This window comes from Toxorhynchites rutilus, chromosome 2, assembly GCF_029784135.1.
Source record: "Toxorhynchites rutilus septentrionalis strain SRP chromosome 2, ASM2978413v1, whole genome shotgun sequence".
NCBI classification, from domain to species: domain Eukaryota; kingdom Metazoa; phylum Arthropoda; class Insecta; order Diptera; family Culicidae; genus Toxorhynchites; species Toxorhynchites rutilus.
In genome coordinates, this window is record NC_073745.1 from 303,388,232 (window position 1) to 303,411,555 (window position 23,324).

At 40.3% G+C, this 23,324-nt stretch overlaps 3 protein-coding genes across 6 annotated transcripts in view; 1 reads left to right on the top strand and 2 right to left on the bottom strand.

Moving 5' to 3' along the window:
• LOC129771009 (uncharacterized) overlaps positions 1-7,736 on the bottom strand; it is a 493,902-nt gene extending 486,166 nt beyond the window's left edge. For all 4 annotated transcript variants that reach the window (XM_055774239.1, XM_055774238.1, XM_055774237.1 and 1 more), the window contains exon 1: positions 7,071-7,736. The gene's annotated coding sequence lies outside the window, so the exon portion shown is untranslated. The remainder of the gene's footprint in view (positions 1-7,070) is intronic.
• Positions 7,737-18,832: 11,096 nt separating this feature from the next.
• On the top strand, positions 18,833-21,203 carry LOC129769554 (uncharacterized). Its single transcript, XM_055771898.1, has 3 exons — positions 18,833-19,013; positions 19,078-19,119; positions 20,012-21,203. The coding sequence occupies exons 1-3, from the start codon at positions 18,952-18,954 to the stop codon at positions 20,901-20,903; spliced, it is 996 nt and encodes a 331-aa protein (XP_055627873.1). The 5' UTR covers positions 18,833-18,951; the 3' UTR covers positions 20,904-21,203.
• LOC129769556 (uncharacterized) lies at positions 19,164-21,180 on the bottom strand. Its single transcript, XM_055771899.1, has 2 exons — positions 20,946-21,180; positions 19,164-19,965 (listed from the first exon to the last, which is right to left on the bottom strand). Exons 1-2 carry the CDS (start codon positions 21,091-21,093, stop codon positions 19,208-19,210), a joined length of 906 nt encoding a protein of 301 aa, XP_055627874.1. The 5' UTR covers positions 21,094-21,180; the 3' UTR covers positions 19,164-19,207.
• Positions 21,204-23,324: the final 2,121 nt, after the last annotated feature.

Here is a 23,324-nt window from a genome sequence, read left to right on the forward strand (position 1 = left end):
CAATTACAAACAAAGATCGATAGTTTTAAGGAAAACATATACAGGGTAACTGCGATATAATGTACATTTCACTTTCAAAATTGTACGTTATATCGAAGCATAAAAAAGAACTCAGAAACGTAGCTTGTATTATTTTATTGTGTTGCTGTTTGGGTAAGGTTGATGAATAAATTCAACTAAAAGACGAAGGTAGCCTTTCTCATGATGTTTTCCTTCGTACTGTTGATTAAAGATTTATTCATTTAGAATCCGGAATCACAAAACCAATTGTATTCCGGGATTGGTTAAAGGTACAAAACATGTTCTAGTATTAAAATACAGATTTATCGTTCTTTCAGCAAAAAAATATTTAAAAAATTATCCCTTTACACTTTGAAAATGTGTACGTTATATCGAGGTAAAATGTACGTTATATCCAGTGACGTTAAATCGAAGGCACGTTATAACGAGGGTACTCTATGTCGAAATTTCCCTGTATTTGGGACATGTAATCAAGATCTAACCGAGCCAACATATCTCTCACCGACACATTGGGCTGTCTTCCTCGGGCGCGATGGGAGTTTTCTAAATTCGATCTGGCGACAAGATACACGGGTTGTTTTAAAAATTCGTTAATTGGAGAGCTTGTGAAGATTCTGGATGTTAGACAACTGCATTCAGCATCTTTGGAAGATAATAAAACAGTTTATAAGCCCTCACACTCTTATCGGTCGACTTTCGCCGGTTCTGTTCCCCAAACTTCGTGAAAGTAGAAAATGTTTTTTTTTTCGGTGCACCTGTTTGTACCGCAGGTTTACCATTGGACCAATTGCAAAAAACTTGGACATTCTTTCACCCATTGTGGCAACAAGTTTCGTTGTGGAAGATACACCTCGCACGAATAAACAACGGCCACAAACGCAGAAACAAGGCAAAATAAACATGATTACTTATATCAACCAAATTAACGCTGTTTAACCGCTCTACAATTTGTTCTTAGACACCCAACTCCTATATTTAGAAAATTTCTCTATAATATGTTTCCAAACAAATCCTGCCGATTTCTAATGTAGAATAATTAACCTTAGAATTAGAAGTATCTAAAAAACAAACAAAGAAGAAAAAGAAATTAAAAAGGACAATTGTCTTGAAGGGAAAATATTCTACAAAATGAAAAATAATGAATTTTCGTGATCTTTTTACAGATGTAGGAATAAAGTCAAGTATTCGGGTGTTTTGGTTATCGTTAGAGTTATACTTGTAGATGTATTTATTATTTTTCAAGTTTACGAATAATGATTAATACGCTGTTGACAGCTGGATAACTTACTGGTGATTTCGGTTCTGAAGCAACGGGTGCCGCAGAACGATGAATATCTTGAACCACCAGCTGAAAAAACATGGTTTCGAGAAAAACACGTTCAAAAATTCGCACGGTAATACTTAATATATCCCTTGAGGTGACCTCATACTTTCGGCTATAACTTTCCAACGAAATTAAATATCGAACAATTCTTTCAGGAAATCGTTTCTGAGGACATAAGCTTCCCAAAAAAGCAAAAAAAACGATTTTTTCGAGGGTCACCCCATAAAGTATGGATGTCCACTGTGCCATGGCACGCCATTTCTGTGCCATTTTTGTTTGGCACGGCACGGCCCCTGTGCCAAATCGCACGCACTCTAAATGCCGAAGAGGAAACCTCGGAACATTTGCTCTGTAACTGCGGAGCTCTAACTAAACGCAGACTTTAACACCTTGATAAAATTATTCTGGTTCCCAAGGAAATTTGGTCTGCGTCGTCGATCAGGATTATAAATTTTATCAAACAGATTATTCCTGATTGGCACCTATCTCACTATAGCTTTCAGTCTACTCCTTCATCAATAAGTAGTAGAGAAGCTTGATGTGTAGTATAAAAAAGGGGTATACCACAATAGTTCAAAATAATGGACGCGGTGGTTAAATAACATTTTGGAAGTGTAAAGTTAGTAGTGTATGGTGTTATAATTTTATCACAAAAATACATAATAAACCTGATTGTTTTCATCAACCAAATTAAAGCTCCCTATCCGCTCTACAATTTGTTCTTTGACACCCAACTTCTATCTTTCTTAGTTCCGCTGTAATATCATTATAAACATAATCTTCAAAATGTCTGGAAAAATTATGCGGACGCGATTGCTCTAGCCATCAATTCCAGAGATGGTTTGCCTCCATTGGAGGAGTATAACTTCATTTCTCGTTTGATCTATGACAGCGCGGTTCGCGCTCAAACGAAACCCATCCCAGGTTCCACTATTCGTCGAAGGCCTCCCAATCCATGGTGGGATGGCCAGTGTTCCAAGCTTTATGGAGATAAATCGAATGCATTTAAAGCTTTTCGGAAACGTGGAACCATTGAAAATTTTCAAACGTATTTGGACCTTGAAAATCAATTTAAAAACTTGATCAAAGGGAAAAAACGTGCTTATTGACGAAATTTCGTGGGAGGTTTGTCACGAGAAACGTCAATGAAAAAATTATGGAAAGTGACTCGAAACATGAGAAATCGCTCTTCATCCAATGAAAGCGAGGAATATTCACATCGATGGAATTTTAATTTTGCACGAAAGGTTTGTCCCGATTCCGCTCCAGTGCAAAGAATTATTCGAGATATACCACAAGATAGGTGCGATCTTGATTCCGAGTTTTCGATGGTAGAATTCTCTCTTGCTCTCCTTTCATGTAACAATTCTGCTCCGGGAACGGATAGAATTAAGTTCAACTTGCTGAAAAATCTCCCTGATGTGGCGAAACATCGCTTATTGAACTTATTCAATCGGTTTCTGGAGCATAATATTGTTCCAGATGATTGGAGACAAGTACGAGTTATAGCTATTCAAAAACCCGGAAAACCCGCGTCCGACTTCAATTCGTACCGCCCAATAGGAATGCTGTCTTGTATACGGAAATTGTTGGAGAAAATGATCTTGTTTCGCCTTGATCGATGGGTTGAAACGAATGGCCTACTCTCAGATACACAATATGGGTTCCGCAGGGGCAAGGGGACGAATGATTGTCTTGCGTTGCTTTCTTCAGAAATTCAAATGGCTTACGCCGAAAAAAAACAAATGGCTTCAGTATTCTTGGACATAAAGGGGGCCTTTGATTCTGTTTCAATAGAGGTTTTGTCAGACAAATTACAATCTCGGGGTCTGTCGCCTCTATTGAATAATATGTTATATAACTTGCTTTGTGAGAAACATTTGAACTTTTCTCACGGAGATTCGGCAGCAAGTCGGGTCTCTTACATGGGCCTCCCCCAGGGCTCATGTTTAAGCCCCCTTTTGTACAACTTCTACGTAAGCGACATTGACAATTGCCTTACACAAAATTGCAGCCTAAGACAACTTGCAGATGATGGAGTGGTCTCTGTCGTAGGATCAACAGAATCCGACCTACAAGAACCCTTACAAGATACGTTGAGCAATTTTTCAACCTGGGCCATTGGGCTAGGGATCGAATTCTCCACGGAGAAAACAGAGATGGTGGTTTTTTCTAGGAAGCATAGACCAGCAAAACCAAAGCTTCAACTTTTGGGTAAACCGATCACTCATGCTATGTCATTCAAGTATCTTGGGGTCTGGTTCGACTCTAAATGTACTTGGGGGGCCCATATTAGGTATCTGAGTAAAAAATGCCAACAAAGAATAAACTTTCTCCGTACAATTACCGGCACCTGGTGGGGAGCCCATCCCGAAGATCTTATAATGTTGTATCGAACAACTATTCTCTCAGTGATGGAGTATGGCAGTTTCTGTTTTCAATCAGCTGCCAAAACACACCTCATTAAACTCGAACGAATTCAGTATCTTTGTCTCCGTATTGCGTTGGGATGTATGCCCTCAACGCATACCATGAGTCTCGAGGTTTTGGCAGGCTTACTCCCACTAAAAGATCGCTTCAATTTATTATCTCTTCGGTTCCTCATCCGGTGTAAGGTTATGAACCCATTGGTGATCGGAAATTTTGAGCAGCTGATCGAGCTAAATTTTCACTCCGGATTCAAGAGTTCATACCATGAATTCATCTCCATGCAGGTTGATCCTTCTTCGTACATTCCCAACCGTGTTTCTTTTCCTGACTACATCAATTCCTCTGTGCATTTTGATCTGTCCATGAAGCAGGATATCCATGGAACATCAGATTATCTTCGATCGAGGATCGTTCCAACGATCTTCGATGCAAAGTATGGGGATATCAATTGTGGTAATATGTACTTTACTGATGGGTCCTCTATGAATGAGTCCACAGGATTTGGAGTGTTCAACGAATTTTTTAGCACCTCCTACATTCTTCAGAATCCTTGCTCAGTGTATATTGCTGAATTGGCAGCGATACACTGGGCGCTGGACAGCGTCGCCTCACGACCTGTTGAACACTATTACATTGTAACGGATAGTCTTAGTTCTGTCGAAGCTATCCGTTCAGTGAGGCCGGAAAAGCACTCGCCGTATTTCCTTGAGAGAATACGAGAAATTTTGAGTGCTTTATCCAGACGCTGTTATGTCATTACCTTTGTCTGGGTCCCTTCACATTGCTCAATTCCGGGTAATGAGAGGGCTGACTCATTAGCAAAGGTAGGTGCAATTGAATGCGATATTTATCAGCGTCAAATCGCCTTCAATGAATTTTATTCTTTAGTCCGCAAAAATACCATAGTTAACTGGCAACGCAAATGGAACGAAGATGAATTGGGCCGGTGGCTCCACTCGATTATCCCTAAGGTTAGCCTCAAACTATGGTTCAAAAGTCTGGACTTGAGTCGGGACTTTATTCGCACCTTCTCCCGACTCATGTCCAATCACTGTTCGTTAGATGCGCTACTCTTTCGTATTAATCTTGCCGACAACAATCTTTGTGTTTGTGGCCAAGGTTACCACGACATCGAGCACGTTGTTTGGTCGTGCGAGCTGTATCTTGTCGCCAGATCGAATTTAGTAGTCACCCTTCGGGCCCAAGGAAGGCAGCCCATGGTGCCGGTGAGAGACGTGTTGGCTCGGTTAGACCTTGATTACATGTCCCAAATATATGTATTCCTTAAAGCTATCGATCTTCGTGTGTGATTGTCCTTATACCCTTAGTTTTTCCTTTTCCTTCTCCTTTGCGAGAGATCGGATCCCTTCTTAAGAATAAGATGAAATGTAAATACATATTAGATATAAGATAGGTTTAAGAATTGAGTGTGATGAGTGTGATTGAGAGTGTGAGTGTGATCATTGTCAACATATCCTCATATCCCCTCCTTTTCCTGAAGAAAATATGTCACCCTTCTAAACTCGAGTCGACCGCGAGTATTCGGTTTCCTATATTATTAACATTAGAATTAAGGAAAAATGTATATATATACTAGTAACAATACAGTAAGGAGTTCGGCTCCTTTAAACCTGTGTAACTGAGCCTGTAAAAATAAACGATTAGAATAAAAAAAAAAAATCTTCAAAAATCACGATTTTTACTACACTCATGATAGCCAATACATTTTCACCATGACGTTAAAATATTATATTTTTCTTTGGATAAGTAATATTTGAAATATGAAAATCCTATATAATCAAATCTTTATTGGGTCGAGTCCAATCTGTAATTTCCACAGAGGTCACAATCAAACCAATGATAAAATGACACTAGAAACAGAAACAACAGCAATCGAAGACGACGCTAAATAAATCGTCAAGCGAATATAGCCGAAAAAGAGAACAATCATGAGAGAGAAGTGATTAATACATTTGATTTATTTCACGAATAACTCATTTACTTACGAAAAATCTTGGTCCCTGTTGCACGAAACAGTGTCGGCTATCGGAATATCCAACTAAAAAAAATTAATGAATGAATAAAAACAGATGTTACCAGCAAATCCTAAAAAATAGAAAATACTAAATCTGAGTGGAACATTAATAATACCTCAGAAATCAAGAAATGATATTAAGAAATTGAGACTGGTTATTGATTACCTAGAAATAAATTCAGCCCTCTAGGACTATAAGTCCAATTTGATTCGGAAAACCATCTCGCTGCTATTTATTAAACGTTCAATGGCCGAATCGCTAATAAATTGCGATATATTGGTATCTAATTTTTATATCGTTGTGTAACAGATAGCTTCCCCAAATGGGTATCAATATATTGTCAACAGTTCTAGCGTTATTACTTTCTACATTCAATCACAGTAATGGATCAATAAAACTTCTATGCATATCGACCGTAATGAGAAAATCATACGCGTCCATTGGTATCGATTGTCGCCGTTGCTTCCGAGAATAAAAATGTGCCAAACGGATTGATAGTCAGCAATTAATATACGCCATAAATTAGCATCACTCATCACTCTCCGAGTTATGACGTGAGTTAGTTCCGCGAGCTACACTCCCAGCCGTGAATGAATCTCGAGCCTACTCTCGCGAACTTACGTCACAAAACACGACCTTTAATTCCAACTTTCCACCGCCCGCAACCACCATTAGCATCCATCCACACGGGCAAATCACGTCTTCCGCTACGAAGCACCCGGCCTTTCCGGCAGGACACGGATGGAAGGCGAAAAACAAATGGGTTGGTTTGAATTTTTAATTCCTTCCACTATTCGGTGGGCCCAGTATTACATATATAGGTTTGGCGCTTTTCACGGAACGAGTTCAAGGACAAACGACACCAACACTGACCCAAAGGCAAAATCAGCAAATGCACACCCACACTCGTACACAGCCTCACGTCATGAACGTTTTCCCGAACAAACAAACACAGACATACACACATACGTTCACTCCAATATCCCAGAGGACACCATTCCATTCCAAGCCGTTGGTTGTCCTCCAGAACATATTGTACAGCAGCATATATTCACCATCATTCCATACCCTATCGTAGCTGTTGTTGTTTTCTGATTTCGTCACGCGAATTTACGAAAAGGTTGGCCTTTTCCCCTGGTAAACTCTGTCCCATCCTCTACTTTCCATCGTTCCGAAGGTTGCAATAAATAATGAAAGCCAAACACCAAAACACCTTCACAATTGTTCAATGCTAGAGGCAGAAATAATGCAGTACATACTTTTAATGTTGCAGGGATCCTCACACTCAATCTCTTCAGCAGGTAACTGTCATCAAATTCTTTTCTTCGATTTTCCACCGCCAATCTCGCGTTCAGCACGTTATTTTTCCTTTCCGGAAAATGAAATCCACAAAGGGGCAGTAAATCTTCCCGTGTCCATGACTCTGGATCACACACAGCACAACACTTGTGAGAAGTGAAACCTCAACAGAATACACTCTATACAATTTTTATTCTTCCAGGGAACACTTCTCACCCTTTGGCAGGAGACACTGCTGCTGCTGCTGCTGCTGTATCCATTGAAGAAACTCACTCGCACTTCACAGCGTCCTCTGGACCATCGACAGCCGAGTTGCTTCTCTCGGAATTCTCACGGTTTTTCCTCCGCGTCGGTTCAGTTCTCTTCGACTCTCGCTCATTCACACGAACCGATGCTTCAACTTCTGGCCACAAGTATGATCCTTTGCGCCAAACAGCACCACACACGACGGCTGCTATTCCTTCCCTTAGTAGTTTTACTGATGACAACCATTCGACGTCATCGTGGACCATCGATTGCCGCGCAACCCAGCTTTTCTCACCAATGACCTGTCCCCTGAAAACCACCTCGAACACTTTCAGACCGAACAACGAGCGACACACCGAACAGAACGCGACCGACTCTGCATCTCGACTGAACATCGATCTCCGACGCGCTTCGGAACCAACTGCCAACGGCCAGCCAAATTTTCGCGAATTGCTCTTGTTACTCTCTCACCCTCTCCCAGAGGGGGTGAGGACGATTTTTCCAGCATGAGGGAAATCTCGCTGCAATCGCGAAAATGGGGTGAAAGATTCACGTGACGCTTTCCCTCCCAACGGAATGGAGAGCTCTAGGTAAGGCTCTCTCTCCCACATGTCAGTGTGGTTGTGCGGTGGGATGAACGGAGCGGGTCATTGAGTTCATTCCGCATTCCACCAACTCTGCCACCCGACCACCCATCAGAAGTTGTTTTGATTATGCCACCGTTTGGCAAAACAAAGCGGACAAACTCAGCTGTGACCAGTTGGGAAAACTGAAGACAGGAAGCGAGCTTGCGCAGTGCGGAAATTCCAGGGCTTCCATGGCGCTCATCGGAAAGACTGCTGCTGGAATGTTTGCTACACTGTTAATTGATAGCGTTCAGATTTGGCATCGGTTGCGACGATGGTTGGCGCTATTATCGGACTATCTGCGGATCTCGATTGTTTTTACTCAAAATCTTCTAAAAATGCTATTGAATGAGGATCTTTGAACATCATTTTGTCTGCAAATACCCAGTCATGATTTAGTTTTTATCCTCATTTGTCATGCACAGATTAGTAATGCTGTACCACATCGCCCAGCCATCGGTCCTCATCCATTGATCACTCATAACTCCGTGGAAACAGCATGCACTCGTTTGAAAGGTTCAAATCCTGGTCCCGACGGAATACCATCAATTATTTTGAAGAAGTGTAGTATGGCTATCTCTATGCTCCTAGCTACAATTTTCATTCGCTCTCACAAAGCTGGATCATTTCCTATATGCTGGAAGAAATCGTTCGTATTTCCAGTATTCAAAAACAAGAAGTGGGTTATATCTGTGATATAACCGTAAAGTAGACGCAGGACTACCGTTAGCTCGGTAATCATTTATTTGAAATTGCATCTGAATCAATTCTTAATGAATGAATGAATGAATATTTTGAAAGATTGCTGAAAGTTTTTCTTGTTAGTGTGTGGGTGGATGAGTATAAGTATGGCATTGTTATTAACATAAAATTCTACTCTTTCTAACTTGTTGGTGGTCCCGAAACGAACCGATGGAAATTGAGTGGTCTTGTAAAAGCAAATGAAGATGTTTGATACATGATTCATTTTTGTTTTCGTGAGAATAACACAAGACTTTTCGAGATCACTCCATGCGCAGAATAGAAACTGAGGGCGCCATTCCACGGTGAAAACGAAATATAGTCTATATAACCTTGCATAAAATTAATTTCGTTTTTATCGTGATGTGGTAATTTTTCATGACTGCTCCATGCGAAAGCAGAACAGAAAATGATGCGAGTAAAAGTACTCACGCCTTGCATATGTCCGCTATGGTTTCACAAACACTAATGCAAGCGAGCAAAAGAAATCACAGTTTGCATGTATTCGCTATGACGGTTTCTCCAGGTGCCTAGATTTTGCGTCCGTGTTCGGGAACACATTGCGATCACCAATTATCATCAATGAGCTAGATTGATATGATTCTAGTAGCTTGCTTTCAAAGCAATTTTTAAGCAATTGAAGCCATTTTTTGGACCAATAAGTGACATTCATATAACTCGTTGACATTTTATCTTTCGAATGAAGTGATTACTATACCAACCCATTCAGCCGGCAAAGAGGTATTAAGGTTCAAAACCTTGCAGTCCAGCGTCACTCTCGTTCTCGAAACATTGAACTTACACCCCGGTACAGAAATGAAAGACGTAGTCCTACGTCAAAAAGACGATAAAAGAAAAGTTTCAAACTACAGGGGAATTGCTTCATTATGTGCCTCTTCTAAACTTCTCGAGCTGACTGTTCTCGACTTTCTCAAGCACAATTGTCTCAACTACATTTGCACTACCCAACACGGATTCATGCCGAAAAGTTCAACAAGCACCATTCTTATCAGTTATACGTCTTTCATCATCAGAGCTATAGAAGCCCATAGGCAGATAGACGCAATCTACACAGATTTCTCAGCTCAAACTCTTATTTTGTTGGTCATTCAATGGCAGTTAAAGTAGGTGATATTATTACTGAACCTTTCTTCGTTACTTCCGGTGCTCAAGCTTCAAGCTTTATCATGTGATAACTTGCCAAGAAGACGCGCAGTTCCTTCAGCGGGAACTCGATAGCTTCTCCGACTGGTGTGCAATAAACCTTATGAGTTTGAATGCTGACAAATGCTCCGCCATCTCCTTCGCTCGCAAACCTTCCGTATTCTCGTTCGACTACACTATTGTCGATACAATTCTTAATCGAGAGGATAAGGTTAAGGATTTGGGCGCGCTCTCAGTTTCGAAGCTCAATTTTAAAGACCATATTGCTTACATTATTTCCAAAGCTTCGAAGTGCTTGGGCTTCATTTTCCGAGCTGCTAAGAAGACATCCACTGTCTAAAAGTTCGTACCAATTATGGCTATAAAGAGCCTGTTAGTAGTATGTTCCGTGTGTTCAACCGTTTTTTTCATGTTTTTGACTATCACTTGTCTCGTTACGCCAATAAGAGTAGGTTCCGTGGAGTGCTTGGACATACTAACCCAGTTTTCAGTTAGAATAAGTCGTATTTTTGTTATTATTAAGATTGTGTCATTTCGACTGGGCATGTTTTATGCCCATTTTAGAACAAATGAGTGGGTTATATCTATGATATAACCGCAAGGTTGACGTGGAACTACCTTAGCTTAGCAATCATTCGTTTGTATTGATTAAATTCTTGATTGAATGAAACAGTTTCCAAATTCAATTGAGTTCAATATATTTGCTCTGTGAGTGAAAAAACATTTATTGTGATTGATTGTTCTTCGTTACAAGTAAATTTAATGACGGACCTTTTACGTTTGGTATGATGACTAGAACAAAATATATGTACGGAAGAATTATCAAACGTTTGATGAACCAGCCTAAGGCTGAAAATCTTTCCAATAAAGACAAAAAAAAATTATCAAACGATTATTTTATTTTACATTTCCCTCTGAAGTTTACATCCCAAAAGTGTACATACTTCTCGAACCCCGAATTTGCTTGAAACTGGGAAGTTCATTCGCTTCTAGTGGCTGCACGATTTTCCCAGGTTCCTAAGTTTAGAAGATCATGTTAGAACAGACATATTCCACTCTGCACAAAGGCAAGCGAGGACAAAAGTACTCGCAGTTTGCATTTATTTGCAGAGCCGATTTCCCCAGAAACCTCGGTTTTGAAGTCTGTGTTAGGGAAACACATTTCAATCGGAACAAAAATACCCCCGATTTGTATGAATTCGCAATGCCGATTTCCCCACGCTTCATGGATTTGAAGTCTGTGTTAGGGAAACACATTCCAGTCGGAACAAAAATACCCCCGACTTGCATGAATTTGAAATACCGATTTCTCCAGGCACCTTGGTTTAGAAATCTCTATTAGGGAACACATTTCGGTGGGAACAAAAGCTCCCCCTACTTTCGTGTGTTCTTCTTCTTCTTTTTGGCTTTAAGAGGGTTTAAACTTTTCAGTTCACTCGCCTCTAGGCTCTTTCGTGTGTTTGCAATGCCGATTTCGCTGCTTGGTTTTAAAGTCTGTGTTTGGGAACATTTTTCGATGAGAACAAAAGTCCCCCTACTTTCATGTATTTGCAATGCCGATTTCCCCAAGGCTGCTTGGTTTTGATGGCTGTGTTAGGGAAACCGTAAATCGGGCCAATCAAAACGATGCAGTTAGGGCGTTTAGATAACGCTTAATATTTTACAGTTATTTAATTGTTTATCTAATGAAAAACAACATTTTGTTAGTTGCGATAGATGCGTAGAAATATTCCCTATCAAGTGATGCAAACATCTCTCCTATCCAGTACGAAATGTTCGAGCTATAAGCATTCGAATTCTTTAATTTTTTTCCTGCATGTTCTGTGTTTAGGTTTTCATTTTACCCTCCATATATTCCGGTTAGACGTAGTCCCACGTCAAAAAAAGCTTCAAGCACACTAAAATGGGCTTTTCTCTGCTTCAAATAAACAAATAAACAAATTGTGGAATATTATCCTTTCAAAATAATTTGAACACCCATTGGTTCGAAAAATAATCGTTCAACAAATGAAAAGAGCGTGTTTTTTGGGAAGAAATATCAATAACTTTGAGTGAAGTTGAGATATTGACAAGTTCTGCATCACAAAATGTTTGTATAAGGAAATTCTAACAGTCTTTCGAATACAATACAAACTGTTATGCAGAATTTGTTAGAAGTTAGAGTTAGAGCAAAAAAAAAAAAAGTTTTTTTCATGGTGACCCTAACGTAACTTAGAATAAAGGCGCTATATCGATTATTTCAAGAAATAGAAAAAAAAACTTGGTTCTACAAAGATATCTTAAATAACTGGGACTACAACATTGTCGAACTATGTTTGACTATGACTATAACTCGGAAAAAAATGCGACACTTTGTTCTGGGTGTAACTTTTTATCGCGTGGGTAAACATTCATGAAATTCTGGGTAATACTAGTTTAGAGTGTTATGTTTATGTGTGCAAAATTTTATCGCGATCTGTCAAGCAGTTTCCGAGATGCATTCGAAACAAGAAAAGCTACGCCAGCAAATCTTAGGCGCGGTGATCGATACTCCTGGTCAGTCGCACAGATGGATCGGCATAAGGCTTGGAATCCACCATTCCATCGTTTCCCGCGTTGTGAAAATGTTCGGGGAGACGAAGACCATCGAGCGGCGCGCTGGAAGCGGTCGAAAACCGAAAATGGAATACCCAGAGAAGGCGCGGAAGATAAGGCAGTACTTTAAGCAGAACCCGAACCTTTCCACCCGAGCGGTGGGTAAAAAGGTCAATTCGTCAAAGTGGTTCGTCCAGCAGACAATGAAGCGGGCTGGGCTACGCGTTTTTAAGGTCAGGAAGACGTCAAACCGGACTGAAAATTAAAACACGGTGACCAAATGGCGTGCGCGGAAGCTGTACCGTGAGTGGCTGGTCAAGCCAGGCTGTCTCGTGATGGACGTGATTGACGATACATACATCAAGCTCTTAGACAAAGTTGTTACATATGATAGAGCGCTCATTTTTATGTTATCAAAAATAGGGTGACCATGATTGCCTATGAAATTTAAAATATAACTTTCTTATCTTTATAAAGATTGGACTCGAAAGAGATGAGACACACAAAAATGATCACCAAAAATTCAGTTTAAATCGGATACTTCTAATATTTTCAGGGATTCAATAATATATTTTTTTTTTTATCTGTATTATAGTGATTTTCAACTCATTTGGCTGGTTCGTCACTTTTTACTTCCATTTTTGGAAGAATGTCGGGAGTGAGAATTGAACTCGTGACCTTTAGCGTGAGAGGCATGGATGTTACCACATAATTATGTATAAGTTATGTTTTGGCATAATTCATTTATTGTATTTCCTCCTCTATGCTGGATACTCGTACATTTCTCTTGACACTGCTCGTGAGAGCTTGAGCGAGGCTTTGCCAATCTTCCTTACACAATTTCTCCCAGTTTTTCAAAGCTTCATCGGTTTTGAATGTTTTTTTGCGATGCAGAATTAGTCAATATCTTAATCCTACTCAAAGTTATTGATGGTTTTTTTACCCAAAAACTCATGATTTCAATTTTAATTTACACAAACACGAAATATAACATACTTAACATACTTACATACTAGAAAGAATGACGAACAATTGAAGAGAGCATATTTTTTAGGAAGAAATATCAATAACTTTGAGTGAAGTTGATATATTGACTAGTTCTGCATCGCAAAATGTTTGTAATAGTATGTTCTTAAGTCTTTCGAATACAGTTTGCATGTAGAATTTGAAATATAAATGTTAGAGCAAAAAAAACAGTTTTTTTCATGGTGACTCTAACGTAACTTTTAAAAAGACGCTATATCGATTATTTCATAGGATAGAAAAAAAACTTTGCTCTAAAAAGATATCTCAAATAACTGGGACTTCAACATTTTCGAACTATGTTCACCTCTATCTATAAAGAAAAAAAGTTATTTTTTTTATTTCATCGACAATGTTGATCACCCTATTTTTGATAACATGGAAATGAGCGCATATCATATGAGGGGCTTAGAATGCAAGGGGTGTAAGTGACTTGATCGATTTCTCTTCATCAACTTTTTGACGTAGGACTACGTCTAACCGGAAGATATAGGTGGTGAAATGGAAATCTAGGCACTGAACAAGTAGGAAAAAATGCAAGATTTGGAACGCTTATAACTCGAGCATTTCTCAATAGATCGCAAAGGTTTTTGCATCAATTGATAGGAAATATATCTACGCATCTATCATAACGAATAACATTTCATTTTTCTTGAGATAAATAATTGAATAATTGTGAAATATCAAGCATTGTCAAAATGCACTATGTGCCCATTTTTGATTGGTCCATTTTGTGCTCCTCAAATCGTACCGGACAAAACGGGCAACCAGGCAGCAGCGAAATAGAATGATGCACGATTGGAAAGGAAAAAGAAAAAAATGAACGAAACATTGGTCGCAGTCTCACACATGCGTAATTCTCGAGCCAGCCAGTCAGCTTAAAAATCCCCGCTCCGCTGCCGTAACGATCCATTCTTTGTGTGGACACCGACTGGACAACATCGTTGCTGGACGAGCTGGACGGCGAGGGATCGAGTGCTTTTCTCAAGGCAAGAGGGTGGAGGTGGTAGCGCTGGAGTAAATAGAGTACAGTTTTTAAAGGGCCTTTCTCAAGGCTAGAGACGAATGAACTGCAAAAGTTTAAAGTCTCTATAATACAAGACCTTCCTTACGTAACGATCATTCTCATTCAAACCGTACACCACATCGATTCGCATCGCAACACATCAACAAACCAGCCCAAGCAGCCATGTCTGGACATGGTAAAGGAGGAAAAGTGAAGGGAAAGGCAAAATCCCGCTCGAACCGTGTTGATCTGGAGTTCCCCGCAAGGGTAGCTAGGCCGAGCGCGTTAGTACCAGTGCACCAGTCCACCTAGCCGGCGTTATATAGTTTCGGCCGCCGAAGTGATCGAGTTAGCTGGCAAAGCTGCTCGCGACGATAAGAAAACCCGCATTCGGAACAGAACACATTCGGTTCGGTGGACATCAAGACAACAGGCAGTTGCAGCGAGTGGCGAGTGGCAAACGCAATCGCAAAACGGCATCAGGTAGCAGAAGAAAAAAGTTTGTTCTTTATACAAACTGCTTTGGTGGCAAATTCAGAACAAGGCGGCATCGAGGGCGTTCGAAATGGTTTTTTTCAAAACCACGAGTACTAAGTTTTCTAAATTGGAACCATTCCATAAAACAAGGCGCTTTTCAGGGCCATTAAACCTTCCAAAAAATAGTTTAGGAAATACAGTTCAATGCTTTCTAAAACATTATCCAAAATAATAATAAAACACAAATTGATTTTTTCATAATTTGTTTGCCAGGATATGATGAGTATGTGAATTTGGCAGTTGTTCTGAGCTTATTGATTTTCACCAATTCTTAAATTGCTTCTAGATTGAAAGTACAGTAAATTTACACTTATCTCGACATTTAGCTAATTGGACGGACCTGTAATGCGACATATTTCGTTGGACATTTTTGTAAACATAGAGTTCGGGGTCCAAATTATGATCCCACATTGAAAGTCGACACTGTACCACTGTCATCGCAAATGTTCAATTACAGGTTAAAATTACCTCCAATCCGATACTGAGTGGTGGTAATGCGATGTGCCATTGAATGTAATTTACTGTAATTTACTGTAAAATATGTCACAAGCTGGATGGGAAGAAAATTTTCCAACTGTGGCGAGTGGCAAATGTAATCGCTAAACAGAAAGGTTTAGCCGAACAAGATGGGGATATCGAGTGATAACAAAACAATAAACTCTTTAGATTGAAGATAATTTTGTGATCCTGAAAAGGACCCTTTTTAGCCTGCATGTGAATCCAACGAGCGAACAAATCGTAATGAATGTATTTTTTTGCCATCGATCCCTTTTAACGCTCATTCGTTCGTCTCGTTGGACTCGCCCCTCTGGCTGAGTCTGCCGATTTGTCTCTATCCTGTGAGTTAGTTAGCGCTCAACTTCCGAGCTGATCAGTCGACGTTTTTAGACAAGCAGATTTCGGAAGTCGTTCACGGACTACTAAATACGTTTTTTTTATCGGTTATTCTTCTAACGTTATCCGCGACGTGACACCTCGCGATGCCGCGCCGCGAAAATACGTTTCGCGTTGACTATTCGCAGTTTCCGAAGTTACTCTCCCATGAAGAGATCCATAAGTTCATTGGGAAGGAGCTTGGTCTTACGAGAGAAAATGTTCTCCAACTCCAGCCCAGCAGACGACTTGGATGTACCTTCGTTAAGGTCAACGACTTCCAACTTGCCGAGAAGATAGTGCAACAGCACGACAACAAACACGATTTCGTATTTGATGGAAAGACCTACAAGATACGAATTACGATGGAGGACGGTTCGGTAGAAGTCAAGTTGCTTGAGCTACCCGAGAGCGTCACAAACGACCAGATTACCGATTTTCTCGCAGAATACGGCGAAGTCATTAGCATTCGTGACCTACTGTGGGACGACAGATTCAGCGAATTTGGTGGTGTAAAAACCGGAGTTCGTGTTGCTCGAATGATAGTCACCAAGAATATTCCCTCTCTCGTTACAATCCAGGGCGAAGAAACTGCGTTGAGGTACAAAGGACAACGACAAACTTGCCTACACTGCCATGAGTTTGTACACATAGGCATTCCATGTGTACAAAACAAGAAACTGCTGGTACAGAAGCTCGCAGCAGATCAATCGTACGCTAGCGTAACGAAAAGTAAACCGTCCGAACCCTTACAGAACAAACAAACGAATCCAAGTAAACCGACAAAAGGTCCGCGTACAATCGGACTTAACGATATTGCGGGTCAACACCCAAGTCTCCTTGGAGTAAGTGAGATGCAAACTCCAGTACCCAACAAGAAACACACGATGCCACCCCCCGCAACACCTGCGACAATGAAACCCTCCACATCACAAGCTGTAATCCAGCTCTCGCCGATTTCTGTTCCGAACGCGATCACATCGCATCGCAGGCCTGATGGCAATGAAACCGATTGCTCACAAACCTCCCAGACCTCGAATAACAGCCGACGCTCACGAAGACAACCGCCGGGCAAGAAAATGCGCCATTCCGGAGAAGACACCATCACCGCCGAACATGAACATGTGAGAATTTCTGACGACGAATGCATTTAGAAATGGATAACGTAAGCTGTAATATTGGAACGATAAATATCAACACCATCACCAACCAAAATAAGATTAACGCCCTTCGCACATTCGTTCGCTCAATGGAGCTAGATATAGTATTTCTGCAGGAGGTTGAAAACGACCAACTTGTATTGCCCGGTTACAACGTTATATGCAATGTCGACCATACGAGGAGAGGAACGGCAATTGCTCTGAAAGAACATATAAAATTCACACACGTAGAGAAGAGCCTGGACGGTAGATTAGTTGCCCTGCGTGTTCATAATGTTACGCTGTGCAATGTGTATGCCCCTTCGGGTTCCGTTCTACGTGCCGAACGAGAACGATTTTTTAACAACACCATCGCATACTACCTTCGTCATCACTCCGATCACATCATATTAGGAGGCGACTTCAACTGCGTTATCAGACAATGCGATGCGACTGGTCAAAATTCGAGTCCCGCTCTTCAAGCCACCGTTCAGCAGCTACGTCTGTTTGATGTGTGGCAGCAAATCCGTCCACGAGAGATGGAATACACATACATCACACACAATTCATCGTCCAGGCTCGATCGACTCTACGTGAGCAATGGTCTCCGAGAACAGCTGAGATCAACAGCTGTCCATGTGTGCTGTTTCTCGGATCACAAAGCAGTTACCGCAAGAATTTGCCTTCCTCTCCCCGACAGAGCGCATGGTCGTGGCTTTTGGTCCCTACGTCCACATCTACTCACCGCCGAAAATATAAACGAGTTACAAATAAGGCGGCTCGCACACCGAAGCAATAAGCAACTAGAAATCAGCAATACGCAACATGCAACAGGAAACATATTTTGTTGTACTTCGCATACCAAAGCAATTCGTGTTGACGACATTGAGCTTCGTTTACCAGTTTCGAGGAGCATTGATTTTCAGACGAAATGAACATGTTTCTAAAGTTAAAATTATGAATGAAAATTATTTTCTCCGCATCAAATTAATATTCTATTTCAACTAAAATACTTTTTTTCAGGTGATGAAAAAATCTCACACGAAAATTGTGTCTAAAGACAATTTATATTATAATGAAAAGTAAAAATATCGGAAATGTATAGACAAATGGTTAAATAAGAGTCGGAAATGAGTGTTTCAGGTGAATCAATAACATAAAGTAGAAATTTTCACTCAAATTTTATCATTTCAAAACTGGATTCACGCTTCCTAATCTGATAGAGATTATACTATCGAGTTTGGGACCCAAATTATGGCTCCACATTGAAAGTCTCCACCAGACGTCGACACTGCACCACTGTCATCGCGAATCTGCGTTGACGGCATTGAGCTTCGTTTCTAGTTTAGGGAAGCGTCAAAGAAAAAAATAATTTCAGTTGGAATGAAACCGTTTTTAAAATTAAAATTATGAATGAAAATTAGGTTTCCCGTATCAAATTAGTATTCTTTTTGGATGAAAAATACTTTTTTTTGCAGGTGGTGAAAAAATTTCTAAGGGAAATTGTTTTTGAAGACAAGTTAATATTATAATGAAAATATTCAGTAACAATGTTGGAAATGTATCCACAATTAGTTAAATAAAACTCGGAAATGCGTGTTTCAAGTAACTAAATAACATTATGTGAACATTTTCATTTAAATTCTAACATTTAAAACCTGGCTCAGTGTCTTCTGATTTGATAGAGATTACACTAACGAGTTTGGAACCCAAATTATGCCCCTAATTGAAAGTCGCCGCCAGTCGTCGACACTGTCGCACTGTCATCGCGAATAAAGAATCTCTTGTTCAAAATGTCATCTGATGAAGACGAAGTGATAATGTTGTGGCAAATTTTGAGAAAGAAAAGAAAAAGGAGACGATATTGGATTCATCCAGCGTTTGAAGCGTTGAGTAAACATGGAGCCAGTATATGTGCTCAAGAATTGAAAACGCATCCCACACAGTTTCAAAACTGCTACCGAATGAGTCCGAGTACTTTTGAAATGCTAGTTCAGCTGATAGCACCTCATATTACTAAACAAGACACCAATTACAGATATGCGATCAGCCCACAGGAAAAACTTTTAATCACATTAAGGTAAGATGAATTCAATAAAACAAAAATTTGGAAAACTCAGAGTATACTTATATTAATGATATAATTAAAAAACATAACATAATTGATATTATGAATTCCTATCGTCATTAACTGATGACATTTTGGGTGAAAAATTCGGAATATATGTTGCTGCAGATGAAACCTGTCCTCCACCATATTCTGTTGTTGAATACAAATGCGAATAAGTTGTGTAATTGGAAGCATTTGATTGAACTGAGTAGTTGGAATCAACAGGGCTTGGTATTACTACGAATGAATTGCTTTGTAATGGATTATCGCACAATAGTTCATCTAGTGTTTCGAGAGTTCTCTTTTTAAACTGCCTCTTTTGATAATCGTTTAACTTTGCGATATCAGGGAGTAAACTTTTTAAAAATTCCATATCTGGATTACTCTTTTCTACTGCAGACCCTTTTTTTGATTTCATATATTCTATGAAACACTTGTCAACTTCATTAAGGGTTTTTGGTGGAATTTTTCGTCGTTTCATTCCTCGAATGCTTGCATTATCCGAGCATTGGGCGTGAGTGGATTTATTTTTCTCCTCTGGAGGTTTATCACATGTCACATCCTGAGAGTTTGTAGCAGATGCGATAATTTCAGATACATAAAATTCAAAGTCACTGTTTTCTTGCGGTATTTGGTCTGCTTCGTTAGGTAGATTACTTTGTTGCGCTTTTGATTTCATAAAAGGCGTGAGGAACTGCATCACGTCCTTCAAATAATAATCTTTAGTTCTTTTGGCTCCGCTTCCTGATGGTGGTTTTTTCATACTTCTCGAAAATGCCGTCCGAAGATTTTTCCATTTTTCTTTGCATTGAGAAACTGAAAAATAAACAATAAAAAATCTAATTATAGAAAATTTTTGCAGGTATTTGGCTACAGGATGCACTTTCAAGGCGCTCACCCATATATTTATGAGAGGAGACACTACTATAGGATTGGTAGTAAAAGAATGTACAAAGGCTATATGGAATGTTCTTCAACCGCTATATATGCCTGTTCCGACAGAAGCCATTTGGGAATCGACAGCGCAACGATACTATGAATTATGGGACCTTCCAAACTGCATAGGCTCAATCGATGGGAAGCATTGTCGAATAAACAAATTTTCCAAGACCGGATCGCATTATTATAATTACAAAAGTTTTTTTTCGGTGGTTCTGATGGCCTGCGCCAATGCTGATGGGATATTTTTAACAATTGATGTTGGGGAAGCAGGTAGAATGAGTGACGGTGGCGTTTTTCGCTCTTCCACTCTTGGAAGATTGCTAGACAAAGAAAAACTCCTTATTCCGGAGGTAACACCATTGCCAAATGACGAACTCGATTTTCCATTTTACTTTGTGGGAGATGAGGCGTTCCCTTTAAAAAAAAACCTAATGCGACCATATCCACAAAGGCTTCTTGATAATGAAAAACGAATATTTAATTATAGACTATCAAGAGGGCGAAAAAGTATAGAATGTGCATTCGGAATGCTAACTTCCAAATTTGAAATTTTTCAAAGGCCAATATTATGTCAAGAAGAGTCAGCTATTTCAATAATTAAAAGTGCCTGTGTTCTTCATAACTTTATAAAACTCAGAGAGGGTACGTTTTCAATTCCACAGGTTGCAAAACATAACCGCTTGTATAGAAATATTCTTGCTCATAATTCATCAACAAATAAAAAATCTCCTTCTGAATTACGAGATTACTTGAAATCATATTTTTTGAGGCCAGAAAACGCCTTACAATGGCAAGATAACTATATTGTATAATTAAGATCGTTTTGAAAAAATAAATGCTTGCAAAATACTTACCAGATAGTTTTAATTCACTTCCAATTGCACCCCATGCTTTCTCCACAACATCTCTTTTGCTATGATCCTGTCTTCGATAATCATAAATACATTCGTATTTCTCAACAACTTCTACAAACTTGATGTTAAATGCTGGATCGTCTGACATTTTGTAAACAAACTGCTTGATGAACGAAACTTGTCAAATTATGAGCAATATAGTTGCTTATCAACCAACAAGCCGTGTTGCTAGCAATATATGTTGATCTACAAAGGTGATAACGATATCGTATTGCGTCGGTGTGCGAGATCAACAAAAATCAAATGGAGAAACCTATTGGCGATAATATTGCTCATTGCATGTTGGTAATTGCTAGTTGCTTATTGCTCCGGTGTGCGAGCCGCCTAAGGTGGCAGTACTGGACTCGTCAACGGCAAAATTACCGTTCATGGATGGAATGGTGGCTGTCGTGCGCAAAACCTAAAATCAAGTCTTTTTTCCGATGGAAGTCTAGAACAGCATTTGATATCTTCCATCGTGAACAACAACGATTATATCAGCTACTACGGCATGCGTACGATGGCTACCAAAACAACCGTGCCATGCTTACCACCATCAATCGGATAAAAGCAAAGATGCTAACACATCAGCGAGCTTTCTCCGAAATGTTCGTGCGAATTAACGAAACCCTCGTTGCTGGTGAGCCGCTATCGACCTACCAGCTGGGCGAGCGAGTGCGCCGGAAAACCACTATCGAGCGGCTGAGAAATGAGAGAGACGAAGTTATGGATGATTCTACTGCGATACAAAACTACATGGTCGAATACTTCACCAATCTATATACAGCCGGACATGTAGAAGAAAATAGCGCATTTCAGTGCGAGAGAATTATACCCGAACAAGATGACGTAAATGGAGCGTGCATGAATGACATCACAACGGCTGAAATTCTTACGGCTATCCGCACGAGCGCATCAAGAAAATCACCAGGCTCCGACGGACTGCCGAAGGAATTTTATTTACGCACTTTTGATGTAATACACCGTGAATTGAATTTGGTGCTTAACGACGCTATCAGGTCAAATTTCCCACCTCAGTTCGTCGATGGGGTGATCGTGCTAGTGAAAAAACGAGGGACGGGGGACAGCGCACGCTCCTACCGGCCAATAAGCCTAATCAACTATGATTACAAAATATTATCACGTGTTCTAAAACAGCGGCTGGAGAATGTGCTCCGAGTTCATGGAGTTTTGACTGGCTCCCAAAAATGTTCGAACGCTAAACGCAATATATTTCAAGCAACTTTAGCATTAAAAGACAGGATCGCACAACTAAAAGCGAACAGGCAAACAGGAAAATTGATCTCTTTCGATCTCGACCATGCATTCGATCGTGTAGACCATTGCTTCTTGTTTGGTACTATGCGAGCTTTGGGCTTCGATACAGCGTTTGTGGATTTACTCTCCCACATAGCATCATTATCTTCCTCTCGATTACTCATCAATGGGCACCTCTCCGCTCCGTTTCAAATCAAACGTTCTGTCCGTCAAGGAGACCCTCTCTCAATGCATCTGTTCGTGCTCTACCTTCACCCGCTTCTGCGGCGATTAGAAGAAGTGTGTGGAGCAGATCTCATCATCGCTTACGCAGATGACATTAGTGCCATTTCAACCAGTGTCGATAAACTTGAAGCGATGCGAGATTTATTCCGACGCTTCGAGCGGTCAGCGGGGGCACGTTTGAATGAGGAGAAAACTACGGCAATCGACGTCGGCGTTATAACCAATCCCATCGTTGTTCCATGGCTTCGCACGGAGAACTCCATAAAAATTCTTGGTGTGATTTTCGTCAACTCGATACGATCAATGGTAAAGACGAATTGGGACTTACTCGTTACAAATTTCTCGCGTCTAGTGTGGCTTCATTCCTTACGCAGCTTATCTTTGCACCAAAAGGTAACGCTGTTAAACATTTTCGTATCATCAAGGATATGGTACATGGCAGCAAATCTGCTTCCGGCTACAGTACACGTGGCGAAATTAACAGCCACTATGCGAAGCTATCTTTTTCGTGGTGCATGTGCAACCATTCCTATGGAGCAGCTAGCGCGAAGACGGGAGGATGGTGGGCTAAATCTACAACTGCCAGCGCTTAAATGTAAGGCGCTGCTCATCAATCGACATCTGCAAGAAATCGTCTCTCTTCCTTACTACTGTTCTTTCCTTTCCCACACAAATGTTCCTCCTTCAGATCTCCCCTGCCTAAAGCTTATCCTAAACCATATCCCAAATTTCCCCTTCCAAATCCGACAACAACCTTCCGCCAACCTCATCCATCACTTTTTCCTCGAACAAACAGCCAAACCGAAGGTCGAAACAGCAAATCCTGCAATCAATTGG

Excerpts from the sequence above, each read along its gene's own strand:
- LOC129769556 (XM_055771899.1), bottom strand. The coding sequence starts at position 21,093 with ATGTCAGACGATCCAGCATTTAACATCAAGTTTGTAGAAGTTGTTGAG. Across the intron at positions 19,966-20,945 it reads AAGTGAATTAAAACTATCTG|TTTCTCAATGCAAAGAAAAA; the intron begins GTAAGTATTTTG and ends TTTATTTTTCAG.
- LOC129769554 (XM_055771898.1), top strand. The coding sequence starts at position 18,952 with ATGTGCTCAAGAATTGAAAACGCATCCCACACAGTTTCAAAACTGCTA. Across the intron at positions 19,014-19,077 it reads CTGCTACCGAATGAGTCCGA|ATATGCGATCAGCCCACAGG; the intron begins GTACTTTTGAAA and ends CACCAATTACAG. Across the intron at positions 19,120-20,011 it reads AAACTTTTAATCACATTAAG|GTATTTGGCTACAGGATGCA; the intron begins GTAAGATGAATT and ends AAATTTTTGCAG.